The 17685-nt window shown below is 38.9% G+C and overlaps 1 protein-coding gene across 4 annotated transcripts in view; it reads right to left on the reverse strand.

Annotated features, from left to right (window-relative positions):
• The window catches only part of MAP2K5 (mitogen-activated protein kinase kinase 5), a 272012-nt gene that overhangs the window by 217228 nt on the left and 37099 nt on the right, over positions 1 to 17685 (reverse strand). For all 4 annotated transcript variants that reach the window (XM_017851086.1, XM_017851085.1, XM_017851084.1 and 1 more), the window contains 4 exons: positions 16188 to 16257; positions 10802 to 10842; positions 9815 to 9882; positions 3758 to 3806 (listed from right to left, as the gene is read on the reverse strand). In XM_017851086.1, the coding sequence (XP_017706575.1) occupies positions 3758 to 3806; positions 9815 to 9882; positions 10802 to 10842; positions 16188 to 16257 (228 nt within the window). The remainder of the gene's footprint in view (positions 1 to 3757; positions 3807 to 9814; positions 9883 to 10801; positions 10843 to 16187; positions 16258 to 17685) is intronic.

Raw genomic sequence — 17685 nt, forward strand, 5'->3', positions numbered from 1 at the left:
TTTCCTGGAGACGAAGTCTCACTCTGTCACCCAGGCTGGAGTATAGCAAATGACCTTAGAGAAATGACTGGCACTGAGCTCTGTTCCTGCTGAAAGAGAGGCAGGAGCCATAAAAGAAACAGAGACAGCAACAACCCATGGGCAGAGTCAGGTTGGGTTTGTGTCGGTAAAAGAGGGTTGTTGTGTAGTTTGGGCTTACATACACAGTCTCATTTATGTTTCAGTCTTCCTCTACAATCCAAGATGAACTGTAAGAATCTAAGAGTTATATATACTAGTAATGATACAGTTTTTAAACCTAATTTTACAGTAGATACCTATTCCCCCTCCCTTTTTTTTCCTAAATACAAAAAGGTTTTCCTGTTGTTGTTGGATTTTTTTTGAGACAGAGTCTTGCTCTGTTGCCCAGGCTGGAGTGCAGTGGCACAGTCTTGGCTCACTGCAACCTCCACCTCCTGGGCATGGGCCGCCATACCCAGTTAATTTTTTGTATTTTTAGTAGAGAAGGGGTTTCACCGTGTTGGCCAGGCTGGTCTCAAACTCCTGGCCTCAAGTGGGCCTTCTAAAGTGCTGGGATTATAGGCATGAGCCACTGCGCCCAGCCAAGTACAAAAGTTTTCTAAAGGCTTTTGAAGTTATCGAAATAACAGCCAAAAGATGCAGCTGGACCAGAATTAGTTCTAGATCTGATTTGAGTAGATTTATACTTGATTTATCAGGAATAGGAAAATACTGCCACCCTCTCCTATAAAATCTTTTAAAAAACAGAAAAGAAAAAATAACTTTAGAGATGCAAAGGCCAAAGTCACATATCTTTGGAGTAACTGTGCACTTTTAAATTCTTCAAATTGACCCTTTGGGCTATTTTAATCAGTTTCAAATCAAGGGCCAATGTTAAACAGATGATGCCACACTAGAACTGAAGCAGGAAAAACACATCCAGAAAACACATCAGTGAGACTGCTTTATAGCTCTCAATAAAACATGCCAAAATACCTTCTGATTTATTTTTTTAAGCTGGAAAAACAGAATTACTCCAACATAAAGTAATAACAGGAAAACAATGTCTCCGTTTCAAAGACTAAATATTAAACTTTTTTTAAAGTGCTTGATTTAATATATTAATGAAATTAATGGAAAAAATGAAATGGAATTCAATTATGGATCAGTGCAGAAAATATTCTTTGTTTATTGTCTGTCTGTGTTAAGAAGAATCAGTACCTATCGCTTATAAATCATTAAAATAAAAATGCTCAATTAATCCTTATTTTATATGTAAAGGTCTGACAGAAACTAGTCCCATCACTAGACCTTTGCTTCACAAATCGAAGCAATAATGGTTTCAGAAAGCAGTCACACTCTATGAGCAGACAATTGGAGAGATTTAGTAAATCCCACTTTATAGAGCAGAGACTAATCGGAAAACACAGGCCAGTCAAATGTTTCTTATGAACTGTTGACACTATATCAATGCTGAATCAATTGGTGGCATTTACTCTGAGTGACAGAAAAGAAATAAATATTTATATCACATAACCTATATCAATGAACCCAGGCAGAAAGCTATTTCTAACTTGTCAATATTTGATTATCTTGAAGAATCATGTCCCTTTCTTTTAATGATTAATATGAATTCCTTATTAAATCTAAGTGGAGGCTAGTGGAAAGGCAAATCATTATTAATGCTTGAGAGCATAAACCACTAAAATAAAAAACTATGCTCAAGTGTTAAAGTATCATTAAATGTGACTTACATCTTCCATATCAAGTGGTGTCAGTGTTCAGCCCAGAAATTTATTGATGCCTACAACTGTGCACAGTACCTCACTGCAATGCAATTTCACTCACTGTTTAGTTACCCTATAGCACCAAGGAATTAAGGAATTAGTAGAAGGAGACATTTTGAAAGCTTCCAAAGGTGGGTTTTTTTGGTTTTTGAGGGAATTTTTTGAGTGCAAGTAAATGTAAGAAAGGCTAATCCTTATAAAGAAAAAAAAGCTGTATTGTTTAATATGAGGTTATCACATTCCCAAGGGAAAGCAATAAACAATCTTTAAGTGTCAAAAATCCTTGCCATGACAACCTCCCACCATAGAGAACCTCATAACTGAAGCCATTAAGATATCTATGGTACTAGGTTTACTGTCAAAACATTATGAGCATTTCAGAATGCTTATTTTTTGCAGTGGAAAAAACTGTTTTTCATTTTTGGAAGAAGAGTCTATGACAGGTTATTTTCCATTGCCTGGGCTGAATAAATGTAGTTAAAGCTTCTTAATTTATGTCAATTTTGAAATATATTTTCCAGCTGAGGAACACAGTGACTGATACATAAATTACAATTAGTAACTAGAATGCAAGCATGTTGAAGATACACAAATATCCTAGGCTCAATATCTTTGCTTTTAGTCAGATTTTGTTTATATATACTGGTTCTAACAAAATATAAGGCACTGAGGTGATACAGATGTGGATCTCAATCTAAACAAACCTTTGGCTGCTGAAAGTTAAAGGTATTCGATAAATACTATCTAAAATGTTGAGAGTACAAAGATTATACATACACCACTAGATTCTCCTTGGCTGTATACAGGATATTTGAGGACTGGAATTCACATACTCTGGATGGCAATCAGATGTCAGAAGCAGATCAACTTAATTTCTTCTAACTGTATTCAAGGAATTGTGTGCTAAATAAGCAAGGCCTCCAGAAGCACTACCATACAGCACTGTTTTAAGGCATGCACATGTATTAGGCCACAATGTTACAGGTGATATTAAAGGACAGGCATGAGGACCTGGCTTTGTCTTTGACATGCTCCACTACAAGTACTTGATTCATGAAATGCCAATGAGGCTTGGAGAGGTCAGCGTGTGAAGGCACTGAATAAGCATCTGAGATAATTAAGATTTCAGCCTTCGAAACATGGACGGGAAGTGAACAGCAGTTAAGAAAATCAATAAGAGTCTTTTATTTGCAGTGACACAGATGTCTCAGTCAATAGAGCCTAATAGGCAGGCTTGATCGCAATGGACAGGCGCCTGCCTCCAAGGCTATCAAAGGGCTTCCACTATAACAAACATTAAAACGCATTTATGTTGCTATTGAAGAATTGAGGACCCTGTAGGTAGCTTAATTTACCAGTGTATGTTTAAAAGCACTATACTATTTCAGATGTGTCCATTTACTTGAATCAAAATTAGTAAGAAATAACTGGCCTGAAGGCTCGTTTGCCCCTCACTGGCTGGGTTAGGTCATTCAGCATAAGATGGCCAGTCTACGAGGCAAACCAAGGTCTCCTGAAGGCCAGGAATTTTATACGCCAAAGGTCTGCTGTCACTCTGCTTCCCTAAAAAGCAGAGTGTCCTGTTAGTTTCAGGACAAAAGAAGGAGCTAAGGTGAAAAAGTAATGGTTTTCCTTTTCTCCTCAAAGATAATGAAAGAAACAGTCACCTCAGAATGCAGGGCCATTTCAACAGCCCACGAGTTGACACACTTGTTCAGAACTGATTAACTTTTTAAAAACTGAGATGGCAGCAGGGTGTGTGCATGGTACTTCAATCTGCTGGGAGTGAAACCCATTAGCACAGTTTGAAAAACGGGCTGCAAATTGTTCTGCCAATCAAATTAAGCCATGTTATTCATTTATGAGAGAAACTCACAGACTCTTTATCTGTTTAATAAGCTTATGGATACAAAAAATGGACAGTAATATGTTATTACTATGTGCAAATCTTAATATATAATAATACCTACCTGGCCATTGGCTAATATTTTTTTCAGTTCAGCAGAAGACTTCTTTAAGCTAAAAAGGAAAGATACTTTTTAGTGGCAAGATCAACACCTCTGAACACCACTGAAAATTCCAGACTGAAATACACCTTTGCTTTTAGGTATAGGGATTGAGCACACTCTTCATATCCTTCTCCCAATATAATTTTTTTTCAAAAGTAACTGGCCAAATGCAAAAGGTATCAAATAAAGACACTAAAACTCTATTAGTAATCTAAAGCAATAAAGAAGCCTACAGTCAAAATGAGCTGCAATATTTTACGAACTACTTCAGTGACTTTTTTATGGTCATTAGTTCTACTGCCTTTAGATAGCCTTTCAGAGGCAATTTCATGTGGACAATGTCAGCTGCTAAGCACTAATATTCACAGCAAATAAAGATTATAGAACTTCAAAAGAAAAAACAGATAATTTAAGTCCTGGTCTCTCACACAGTTAAAAGTTATAATTGAGTTTCCTGGGAAGCAAATATGTAGTACAAATAAATCCTGGTACTCACTAGCTGTGTGATCTGGGACAAGTTACTTATTCTCGCTGAACCTCAATTTCCTCTTTCTGTAAAATGGGGAAAATACCAATTTCACAGGGTAACCAGGAAAATTAAATACTACAAAAAATCTAGTGCTGTGTCTTGTCCATAGTAGGTGTGTTTTTACAAACAAAATCAATAAACTTTAGCTGGCTTTTTTTTCCTTTCCTATGGGTATGAGACTCAGCTTCCAGAGTTATTTAGGAAATATTAAAGCGTTTTCTGAACATATATGACTATGTTAACACTCATATGGATGAATTTAGTGAAAGTCCTTTTTTTTCTTTCTTTCTTTGTTTTTTGATACAGAGTTTCGCTCTTGTTGCCCAGACTGGAGTGCAAAGTACAATGGCACTATCTCGGCTCACCACAACCTCCACCTCCCTGGTTCAAGTGATTCTCCTGCCTCAGCCTCCCGAGTAGCTGGGATTACAGGCATGCGCCACCACGCCTGTATTTTTAGTAGAGACGGGGGTTTCTCCATGTTGGTCAGGCTGGTCTCGAACTCCAACCTCAGGTGGTCTACCTGCCTTGGCCTCCCAAAGTGCTGGGATTACAGGCAGGAGCCACTACCCCGGAGTGAAAGTCCTTCTTGAATAAAGAATGGTAGTCAAGGGGAGCTCTGAAGTCTTCTAGCTTTATAATGAGTTATACCTGTGAATATCTACCTGGCTAGTAGAGTAGCATATAAAATAGCACCTTCTCCCAACAATATTCTATTTGAGATTTAAAGCCTGTTAAGAGGCCGGGCACAGTGGCTCATGCCTATAAACCCAGCACTTTGGGAGGCCAGGGCAGGTGGATCACGAGGTCAAGAGATCGACACTATCCTGGCTAACACAGTGAAACCCCGTCACTACTAAAAATACAAAAAATTAGCCAGGCGTGGTGGCTGGTGCCTACAGTCTCAGCTACTCGGGAGGCTGAGGCAGGAGAATGGCATGAACCCAGGAGGCAGAGCTTGCAGTGAGCCAAGATCGTGCCACTGCACTCCAGCCTGGGCAACACAGCGAGACTCTGTCTCAAAAACAGTAATAATAATAAAAATAAAACCTGTTAACTCTATTCTTTTTCTTTTTTTTTTGAGACGGAGTCTCACTTTGTTGCCGAGGCTGGAGTGCAGTGGCGTGAGCTCAGCTCACTGCAACCTCCAACTCCTGGGTTCAAGCGATTCTTCGGCCTCAGCCTCCCGAGTAGCTGGGACTACAGGCGCACCCCACCACGTCCAGCTAATTTTTGTATTTTCAGTAGAGACACAGTTTCACCATGTTGGCCAGGCTGGTCTCAAACTCCTGACCTCGTGATCCACCCACCTGGGCCTCCCAAAGTACTGGGATTACAGGTGTGAGCCACCGCGCCTGGCCAACTCTATTCTTAACCTACCCATTTTAGCCCTTTACCTACCTACCCATGCTAGGTGTTAGTATAGATGTCTTTCTTCCTACCATACCCTCGCCCAATAAGGGAGAGTCTGGGAGCTCCCTGAGAACACAGACACATCTTACATATTCTATAAACTCCACTCCCTTCTCACCCTTAAATATAGCCCAATGACTTGGCATATGCTAAGGGTTCCATAAATGGTGGTCACTGCTCTGGTTATTATTATACAGTGGTAGCAGCAGTAGTAATGCAGTAAGACATTAAGATCATAAATACATCAGAAAGCAAAAGGGGCCAAGCACAGTGTCTCAAGCCTGTAATCCCAGCACTTTGGGATGCCCAGGAAAGAGGATCGCTTGAGCCCAGGAGTTCAAGAACAAGCCTGGGCAACATAGTAAGGTCCCATCTCTAAAAAAAAAATTAAAAACTTAGCCAGGCATGGTGGCACAAGGCCAGGAGGTCGAGGCTGTGGTGACCCGTAATTGTGCCACTGCACTCCAGAATGGGGGGTGACAGCAACGAGACCCTGTCTCAGAAAGAAGGAAGGAAGGAAGGAAGGAAGGAAGGAAGGAAGGAAGGGGAGAGAGTGAGAAAGAGAGAGAGAGAGAAAAAGAAAGAGAGAGAGAGTGAGAGAGGAAGGAAGGAGAAAGGGAGGAAGAAAAGAAAAAGAAAAAAAGAGAAAGGACTCAAGACCTAACATGAAATACACATATTCCATTTGGTATCTTTAACAGGTTACGTTTGAGAGAATCTCAGACTTCAAGTTTGATCACACTTTACCACTTCAAGTTATAATTACTCTTCTTTCTACATATATCTTAAACTTTTGCTATGGTCAAATGTAAACTATGGAGCCTAAGTCCCTATTTTCCCAGATTTTATAAAGTATGTCCTCATCCAAGGGATCTTGACTTTAATGTCCTACGACGTCTAAGAATCCATGCACTAAAATGGCAATTAACAATTTTGTAGAATAGGATGAAAGCTGAAACATATATGGAAAAAATACACAGCTGCCTAAAATCAGTCCAGTTAACATAATAATAGCTGCTATTTATCAAGTGACGATCATGTGCTAGGCACTGTGCTAAATGCTTATTATCCTAATTTAATCCTTATAATAACTATACTCTAGGTATAGTTATTATCCCTAATGTATAAAGGATACTAAAATACAGACCTCTAAGGTACATACCTTGCTCAAAGTCTGTCTATCTCCTATACACACACAAACACACACATATTTTTTTCTGGGAAACATTCAGATTCTAGTTTTCCCACAAATGACTCCCAATTTGATAGTTCCAATTATTGTAAAGACACAAATAACCAAACAAAGTCCAGGCAAGGTTTCTACATAGATATTGCATTATGTTATAAACTTGAATTAATAACATTTTGATTCACTGCATTTATAAAATGCCTTTCATCCAAGAAATAAAACGTGATTCCTAATACAGCTTCATCAATCTTTCTAACACCAGTGGTAGATAGATGGAAAGTTTAATCATACTAATTTACAGAAGGAGAAAGCTAAGTAGTTTAGGAAAGGCCTTGCCTTGGCAGCGGGACTTGAATTCAGTAATTATGGCCTAGGAACACCAAGTGGATTAGTAAACTCAGTTTAATAAACAGTCAATCACCTAAGGCAAAAGAAAAAACAACCCATGCTTTGAGAGCAATAGAGGAAAATACTGTTTCATTCATTATGCTAGTATCTGGCGATCAACTTTGGTTAAAAAAAAAAAAAGAAAAACAAAAAAGAAAAAATTGTATCCTGGCAATTTCTTTGTGAGTCATTTTACTCAATATTTCATTCATCCGCATGTTCATGGTGACCTAAGCTATCCAAAAATCACTCTTAAAAACATTTTAAGGCCAGCTGTGGTGGCTCATGACTGTAATTACAACACTTTGGAAGGTCAAAGTGAGAAAATTGCTTGAGCCAGGAGTTTGAGACTAGCCTAGGCAACACAGTGAGAACCCATCTCTACAAAAGAAATAAAAAAATTTTTTAAAAAATGCCTAGCCAGGCATTGTGGCGCAGGCCCATAGTCCCAGCTACTTGGGAGGCTGAGGTGGAAGGACCACTTGAGCCCAGGAGGTCAAGGTTGCGGCAAGCTGTGATTGCGCCACTGCACTCTAACTGGACAAGAGAGCAAGACCCCATCTCTAAAAAAGTAGTAAAATAAAATAAAAACATTTTAAAATTTAAATGTGTTACGACTGTAACTTGAGTATGACACCTGAAGAGAGACACTGAGATATTCAAAGAAGAGTAAAAGGATGAGGGGACTAGAAGTAATGTCATATCAGAAAAGATGAAAGAGCTGGGAGAATTTAGTCCAGAGGCAAGATGTAAAAGAAATGCAAGTATATTCACACATACATTCATTCATTCAAACATGATTGACTATAACCTATATGGCAAGCATCATGCTGGGAACTGGAACTTTGTCAATGAATATGCTACAGTCACTGCCCTCAAGGAGTATAGAATCTACTGGAAGACAGAGGTGATTATAATACAATGTGCTCACTGCCACAATACAAGGAAGCGTGGGGATATCATAGGAATTCCTACAGAGGTCCCTGGGGTGCACTGGGAGATGGGTAGTAATCAGGGACAGTTTTCAGAAGAAGATAATTTAGCCTTCAAAGATAACCAAGGTTAGCCAGACTGAAGGTCAAGGTGAGGATGAAAAGAAACAGGAAAACATGCAGGCCCAGTAGAGAGAAGAAAGTGGTCCATTCAGGGCACTACGTGTTCACAGCAAAGCTGGAATGTCAGGTGGGATGCTGCGGAGAGGCAGGTCAACAAGCTGGAGTACACAGAACACCCATATGTGAAGGGCCACTGCTCATCTGCTGTGGAGGTTACACTTCATCTTGAAAGCATGAAGAACAGTGAAGTTTTAAAGTAGGGAATGACTGCAGCTCAGGACTGTGCACTGGCAAGGTGGCTCCAGCTGCAGGGTGGAGGAGGGGCTCAATGGGGCAAGAACGGAGGGAGCAGACTCTCAGGAGGCTGTGGCAGCGATGTGGAGAGCCAGAACCACCCACACAGCAGCAGGGATGCTGGTGAGTAGAAAGACTCAGAGCTACTCAGAAGGTAGAACCCACAAGTATGGGGACTGACAGGGTGTGGCACTGAGGGAGGCCTAGGAAGCAGTGAAGGAGGACTGACAGGTTATCTGGAGTTAGCAATAGACTGGATATGGGAGAATGTACTCAGACAGAAAATCTAGAACTGTGTTTGGAGGGAAGACCATTGGAAGAGCTGTTCCCCTGGAAGAGGGAACAACCACGTTCTGAGGGCTTAACTAAAATGTTATGAGTGGGTGCTATAGAAAGACAAATCCCAGCTCACAAAAAGAGCCTTCTGAGATACAGCCGAATAAAAAAGGGAAGGAGCTGCCTTGGCTGATAAAGTGCATTCCTCCAACAGGGATGTTCAGGAAGAGGTTTGAAGACCATTTGGCAAGGAGTAGGGAGTCAAACATCAAAAGAGGGCAGGATTAGATGGGAGCTTCTGCTCATTCGCCACACCACAGGCAGAAAATCTTTTAAAAACACAGGGCTGGCCACATCCCTGTCCTACTAAAAGCCCTCTAACTGCTCGCCAGTGCAACTGAGAGGAAAATTCAAACATGACAGGGCTTACGAGGCCCCGTGTGATGAGTCCTGTCTACCTCCTTAGCTCCTATCACTCCTATTGCTCTCTCATCTCCTCTCTCCAAATCCCTTCCCCAACCCAGCACCCCTCCCTGTGCTCCAGCCAAACTGGCCTATTCACAAACATGCTGAGCTTCTTCTCCACCTCAGGGCCTTCACCTACCCTCTTCCCTCTGTGTGAAACACCCTTCTCTGCTTCTTGACGTACTTCTCATCCTTCAGGTCAAAACAGAAACATCACTCTCCCCAGGCAGCCTTCTCTGAGCACCCAGTCTAAATCTAAACATTCACCTTTCCATATGAGGTCCTTTCTCTTTGGTCAATATGTAGCTAGGTTATCTAACTGGTCAAATTTCTTTCTAGCTTCTTCCCCACCTCACCCCAACTCTGTAGATAAATCACATCAAGGGCACACTTCACTAGATTGCTCTCACCTATTGCTTGGAAGTGAATCTGAGACTGCTGGGCTGCTGTGTTGAGAGGGTCCGGCCCGAGTATTCACCTAAAAGTAAAGAAAGAATCTTGATCAGTCTTGTGTTCTGAGGACACAGTTCTAATTAACCTATAATTTGCCACAAATTTCTCATTTCACTATGAAGGTTAATTAGCTTGTTGCTAGACAGACCCACGGTTGGAGTCTATTCAGTATATAGGTTACAAAACCGTATAACCCATACATTACATAATATTCTATTCCTGTCATTATTCCATTAAATATTTAAACAGTGATGAAAAAGGAGAGATAAACAGTGTGAAAATCCAACTCACTGTCTAGAATACATATAAAAACAGTATGTTCAAAAAGTACATTAAGAATATACTCAGGGGTTAGTAGTGAACCTCAAGTTACATCCTTCTAGCTCTGCAACCAAGCAGAACACTATATGTAGAATGTTTCTTATTCACTAAAAAATTAGGTCCAAATAATTAATTATTAAATATTTGGGCCTAATACAAAAGCCAGCTTTTCTTTCAGATGTGAAGCCCTAAACAGAAATCCAGAATTCAAAATAGACAGAATGAAAAGATATGTGCTAGATATATGTTTCTAGCATAAATATGTCAAAAGGAGGGTATTCCATGTGCAATATGCTTATGTGCTTAATTAATCACTGAAATGAAGTCTATATTCTTACTAAAATCTTTGTAGATACCAGCATCTAGGATTATCCTGAAGACACTGACCAACAAAACAATTCCAAATAACTGAAAATACAGTACCAAACCCCCAGTATGCAAATATATACACATACTGAGCAAATACTACAGATGAATCCCCCTCCACCTCCCATTTAAAAAAAAAAATAAAAGGATCGCTTGTCAGAGCTTGAGAAAGTGCAGTTTTATTTGACATTTCAATAAGTGGAACACAGCATTACAAATCCATCTAACTTTACTGAAACAATTATTGAAATTCGTACCTTCAGGCCATGTATGTTCCGTTCCCCAGGAGGCTTGCAGGCTGAAACAGTAATTGACTAAATTGTAGAACACATCAGGGCCATTTACAAATTTGCTCAAAATGAATCGTTTAAAAAGAAATGAGGGTGACACCAAAATTAGCAGAGAGAAATGATTGAAAAGTGGCTCCCAAGACCCAAAGTGGGAATTATGAACCAGGGTTTTAACTTGCAGGAGTGAGCATTTATAAATGCAAAGAGCTTTCTGACACCACCTCATATAAATTCCAATTTCTGCTTAAAACATATAAAAACCAAGTTAACTGAGCTAAAATGATTAGATTCCTTTCATAATTCAAATTTCTGCAATCTGTCCTCATTCTATTACATTGTATATCTGCTATCACTTAAAACTACTTTGAAAAGAGCTAAGGGATTCTTTTGCAGGGGAGGGGGTGAGAAAAGGATCTTTTAATGCCAAAAAGATTGCTAGAGATTCTACGATGGAACATTCTAGTTTGAATACTACTTTGCACAGCCATAAGCAGTCAAATGTAATAAAATACAGACATATAACTAATTATATTACATTTCTTATAAATCTTGACATGTGCTAAGATTTAGTCCTAGAGATAAGGCAGTACCAGGAAAAAAGAATATTAATTTCCTGACACCATCTTGAGTTACAGGTTAGTACTTTTCTAATTCAGCAAATGCTGATTCAACAAATGTGTTAAAAATACAAAAGCCTCCTGCCCATGTTATAGATATGAAAACTATAGTTCCCTACAAATTGTATGTTAAGGGGCCGTCAATTTTGATTGATTGTTTGGGGATGGATTAATTTGATTTTTTTTTCTTTTGTCCCTCTCTCAGATGTACATGTCTTTTTCCTGTTTCTGACTACAAGAAATAGAGCCGTTTAATAACAAGAAGATGTGGGTAACGACTGGGCGCAATGGCTCACGCCTGTAATCCCAGCACTTTGGGAGGCTGAGGTGGGCCGATCATGAGGTCAAGAGATCAAGACCATCCTGGTCAATATGGTTAAACCCCGTCTCTACCTAATACAAAATTAGCTGGGCGTGGTGGCGGGTGCCTGTAATCCCAGCTACTTGGGAGGCTGAGGCAGGAGAATCGTTTGAACCTGGAAGGCGGAGGTTGCAGTGAGCTGAGATCGCGCCACTGCACTCCAGCCTGGTGACAGAGTGAGATTCNGGGGCCGTCAATTTTGATTGATTGTTTGGGGATGGATTAATTTGATTTTTTTTTCTTTTGTCCCTCTCTCAGATGTACATGTCTTTTTCCTGTTTCTGACTACAAGAAATAGAGCCGTTTAATAACAAGAAGATGTGGGTAACGACTGGGCGCAATGGCTCACGCCTGTAATCCCAGCACTTTGGGAGGCTGAGGTGGGCCGATCATGAGGTCAAGAGATCAAGACCATCCTGGTCAATATGGTTAAACCCCGTCTCTACCTAATACAAAAATTAGCTGGGCGTGGTGGCGGGTGCCTGTAATCCCAGCTACTTGGGAGGCTGAGGCAGGAGAATCGTTTGAACCTGGAAGGCGGAGGTTGCAGTGAGCTGAGATCGCGCCACTGCACTCCAGCCTGGTGACAGAGTGAGATTCTGTCTCAAAAAAAAAAAAAAAAAAAAAAAAAAGGAGAAGATATGGGTAATAATTACAAAACACTTCAGTTGCTTTCATTTTGTATATTTCAAATATATGCAAATTTATTATGTTATTTTTCCTAGAAAATATATCTAAACCATAACAAAATGTTTTTACTTGCCTTTCTAAAACGCACTAAAATTAAGACTCAAAATCTTCTTTCCTTAAAATGGAAATTAACCTTTTGAACTACAGTCACATGCATTTGATGCCTGGTCCTTGAGGGACCATCAATACTTCCTAAGACAACACTTCAAAATATTTCCACTGAAGTAAGCAGTGCATTCATAAATTTCCTTTAAACAAAGTCGCTAGCCAAGGAATCAGAGACAAACGTCAACTCTTATCTCTAACCTTAATATCTGCCTCACTCCTCAATTGACTTCTCAAACTTTTATAACTGGAGATGTAAACAGCAGTCAAAAAACCCAGTAACCTCCTATTTCCTAAAGTTATCGGGTCAGGAATTACTGTAAAGCTAGTCAATGCTCACACTTATTAATATTTAACATATCTTTTAACAATGGAGAGGACTCAGCCATGACCTGGGAGTTACTATCCAAGGCAACTGTGCTACTTGGAATGAGGAGAACATGTTATTAGATCAGAATTATGGCCAGGCATGGTGGTTCATGCCTTTAATCCCAGCACTTGGAGAGGTGGCAGTGGGAGGACTGCTTGACCTCAGGAGTTTGACACCAGCCTGGGCAACATTGTAATACCCTGTCTCTATTGAAAAATAAAAAAACTTTGCCCAGCATGGTAGCACATGCCTATAGTCCCAGCTACTCAGGAGCTGAGGCAGGAGAAATGCTTAGCCTGGGAAGATAAAGGCTGCAGTGAGCATGCACTGCACGCCAGCCTGGGTGATAGAGTGAGACTCTGTCTCCAAAAAAAAAAACCAAAACGGAAACAATTATTTTCTCCTATCCTTCCTACTTGTTCAGTCTAAAGATTCTTTTTAAGGTCTGAGGGCCTCTAACCAACTAGGTAGACATAGGAAATATACCCAGTATGTCTACATGTTGATTATGTAAATTTGCATAATTTCACTTATCTACATATGATAAAATGTACATTCGATGTAGATAGGTAGCAAAAAGCAAAAGACTACCAAAAACTAGAAACAATTATACCATAGCATATTTAAAACTACAGAAATAAAAAGACAGTCTCATATTCTGAAATATTTAAATTTGGCTTAGAAAGACTATGTTTAACAATTTATTGCAGCCTAGTGGGTTTTATGATAGGACTACATGTGACAACGACATCTCATATATTTTCCTTCTTTAAGAATCCTCTCCCCATACTATACTCTTGTCTCCACTCCAAAACAAGCCCTCCAAACTACTCCCATGCACACTCATTATATTTTAATATATATGCCTTTCCATTTTAATCACATTATAATTTAAATGAAATTCTTACTCAAAGGGCATAGTAAGCACTTATAAGCTGTGTGACTCTGAAGTTACTTAACCTCTCTGAACCTCAATATTCTCATCCATAAATTGGGAACAATAATAACTAATAGGCAGAACTATCAGGAAGATTACAGACGATGACGCGTAAAGCAATATTAATGCCTTAACAGAGCAGACATCTAAAAATGGTTGTGATTATCATGGGAAGAAGCATAATGGGATGAACAGTGAGAATGACAGGACTGCTCACAAAATGAAAGAAAACAAACAACCCACAACATTGGAAGTATGTTTCTTTCTTTTTTTTTTTTGAGACAGGGCATTGCTGTGTCACTCAGGCTGGAGTACAGCGGCACAAACATGGCTCACTGTAGCCTCAACCTCTTGGGCTCAAGCCATCCTCTCACCTCAGCCCACCAAGTAGCTGGGACAACAGGAGTATGTCGCTACACCTGGCTAATTTTTGTATTTTTTTGGTACAGACAGGGTTTTGACATGTTGCCCAGGCTGGTCTCAAACTCTTGAGCTCAAGCAATCCACCTACCTGAGCTTTCCAAAATGCTGAGATTACAGGCATGAACCACTGTGCCCTGCCTGGAAGTATATTTCTCCAGGATACTGCAACTAGGGTTTTCTATGGCAGAGCTATAATGTCAGTAGAGAAATTAATAGAAATTTTCAGTTTGTAAAATAGTATTCCTTGTGAAGAAAGAATTTTGAAACTTGCCCAAATTCCCAGTCACTACAAACATTAAGATATAATCTATCTCCTGGCCAGGCGCGGTGGCTCATACCTGTAATCCCAGCACTTTGGGAGGCCAAGGGAGCGGATCACGAGGTCAGAATATCAAGACCATCCTGGCCAACATGGTGAAACCCTGTCTCTACTAAAAATACAAAAATTAGCTGGGTGTGGTGGCATGAGCCTGTAATCCCAGCTACTCAGGAGGCCGAGGCAGGAGAATCGCTTGAACCAGGGAGTCAGAGGTTGCAGTGAGCCGAGATTGCACCACTGCACTCCAGCCTGGTGGCAGAGCAAGACTCTGTCTCAAACAAACAAACAAAAAGAAATAATTTACATCCTAATCATTGGCCTAATAAACGGAAATAGCAACATTTCTTTCTTTTTTTCTGTTTTGGTGGTTATTCTTCAAGTACAACAGAAGTGGATTAATCACAATCCTTATTTTGAACTATTACTGGCCTTAAATAGCCCAACTGTACTTACTTAGCATTTAATAAGTTATTAGTAATATACTAAGCACTCCCGATTCTGCTGCCCACACATATGCTAAAAGAGCAATATTATTCTTGAACCCAGATCTTCTTGAGGGTTGGCCAAGCCAGCTGCCTTTGGAGACTTTATCAGTGCAAATAGGAGCCTACTGGTTAATTGAGCCATTCAAACTTCAGAGAGTTACAGGTAATGAAAGTCTAGAATGTTTAATTGGAAAACTCATACCATGATTATTTGTACAGTATCAGTTAACGAAGGTAAGTTTAACTTTTAATTATTTCAATTAAGTTATTTCTAGAAGGGTTACTTAGAGAATTTCCTTATCTGTTCCATTAGTTAGAAAACATGGATTCCAAGTGGGGCAATGTATAATGGGTGAAAGACTTAATGGTTTATATAATTAAACTGTTCTTTTTCACCATTATTCAAATTTTGAGGGAACATTTATACACGGTTGAACAATCATATCTGATACAAGGATAGTACTGCCAAACCTAAAAGGGAAAAAGAAAATTATCTGACCAAGTGATTCACTGAAACTTACTCTCATCAGCTCTTATTTTTGGAGATAATCAAATTTCCATTTATGAAGAATTTCAACTATTTAGAAAATACCTCCTCAAAAAAACAGACACCAAACATTCCGCCAAAATTTCTCTCCTAACACCTCAGTAAATCTTAGCTTCCGCGCTAGCTAAAAGCTTTCTCCTCAATCGCAGCTCTGGCCGCCATCATGAGCCACAGTTTATAAATATCCAGGATTAAAGTCATTCATTTGCCTTGGTTTAGAAACCATGCGGACCCCCAAAGAGTTCTTTAAGCTAATGTAAGCATGTACTTCAAAAACAAAAAACAATCTAGTTAGTTTAATTTACTCTAGTAAATTAGATATTTTATCTGCCATAACTATAATATGGCCTGCAATCCCCATGATAATGAATACTTCTTTTGTTTTTCAAATTAAGAGCTAAACATCATGTTATGTGCATTTAAACCTTTGGAAAACATAACTGTTGATGAAACAGTTTACTGAAATAATCATTGTTGATTAGAATTTGCTCAACATTACCTCTTGGAAATATCTGCAGAGGCTCTATTAACTGTCCATTTACTTGCTGTTCCATTACTGTGGAATAATACTGCAAAGAGATTATAGAAAGAGATTACTCAGTAATGTATGAATACTGGAACAGACACTTAGTGGTTGTTTAATTCACAGTACTTTTGTAAATTGCTGGTATAAACATATCAGCCTTGAGAATACTTTTCCCCTACCGGCACATCAAAATGACTATAGTGAATATTTAGGATTGAAAGTCCAGTATGTTAGCCTTCACCCTGGCATTTATCTTTAAAAGTGTTGATTAAGACTTTATATTAGTATTTAATGTAAATTAAATAATATAAAATATTTGAAAATTATATATATTTAAACAACACATAAAGCATTTTAGTGGAATTTCCCAAATTGCCTCTTGCTCTTTTTCCCTGGATTTTGCAAAGCAAAATGAAGAAACTTCACATTGGGCTTGGACCTACACGCCAGTTAATCAAACATTATTCACATTTGTGTATGAAATGCACAGATAATGGAAATCTAAATTACAGAGACTGTGGAAACAGCAAACAAAATATGACCCATCCAAAGATGACAGGATTAAAAGGATAAAAAGGTAGCCTAGTTTCAAGCAAACATACCCTTATGCTTTAGCCTTATAAACACTTTAGTACAGACCAAATTGCACTGTAAAATTCTGCACACAAAAAATAAAGTTTTAAGTGAAAAAGCTTTCACACTCCTTAGTAAACACAAATTATTCAGTAGGTTGTACTGTGGTTTGATTACCACTTCTTTCAATTCGTTAATTTGTGAGCATATGTCCACCTAACTTGGAGATGGCTTCTGTGCTCTCACATCTTATAATGCTTGACAAATAACAAGTGACGCTCTTGGTGGAAAAATATCCACAATGAAAACTGCTGATTTTATGTTTTGAGGGGCTGTCAAAGAGCAGAACACCGTTTTCATCCTCGCTGTTTCTATATTAAAAACATGTCCATATTATTTAAATACTGTATGTTTAGGAAATCTTTCCTTGATTATCATTGTTTCCTGACATTCTTTAAAACGTTCTTTTTTTAGCAGACATCACATGTTTCTTCCTATTGCTTTTATGTACATTAAAATTATTACAAGAGCAAGGTTTTTTTTTTTTTTTTTTCCTCTTGAAAATAAAGGGGAGCTATAAAATTCCACATCATTTTGGGAATCACAAGTTAATACATCTAAGGCTGTTTGCACTAATAACAAATAAAGTGAAGGTGGATGTTGGATAGCTATGGACTGATACAAGTGTACCCAGCTCTCCAAAGGGTTTCAAACTGTAAAGGAAGTGATTCTCTCCTTCTACGGACATAAAAACTTATATACATACAGTATAAACATATGAAACATACGCTCTGGAATATACACTAAGGCAAATGTCTTTCAGGAGATTCTGTTCCTTAAAACCACAGAAATACAGCACTCGCCATTACTCAGTGATGACAAGTAAATGAAATATCAA

This window comes from Rhinopithecus bieti, unplaced genomic scaffold (assembly GCF_001698545.2).
Source record: "Rhinopithecus bieti isolate Rb0 unplaced genomic scaffold, ASM169854v2 scaffold_31548, whole genome shotgun sequence".
In the NCBI taxonomy this organism is placed as follows: Eukaryota; Metazoa; Chordata; class Mammalia; order Primates; family Cercopithecidae; genus Rhinopithecus; species Rhinopithecus bieti.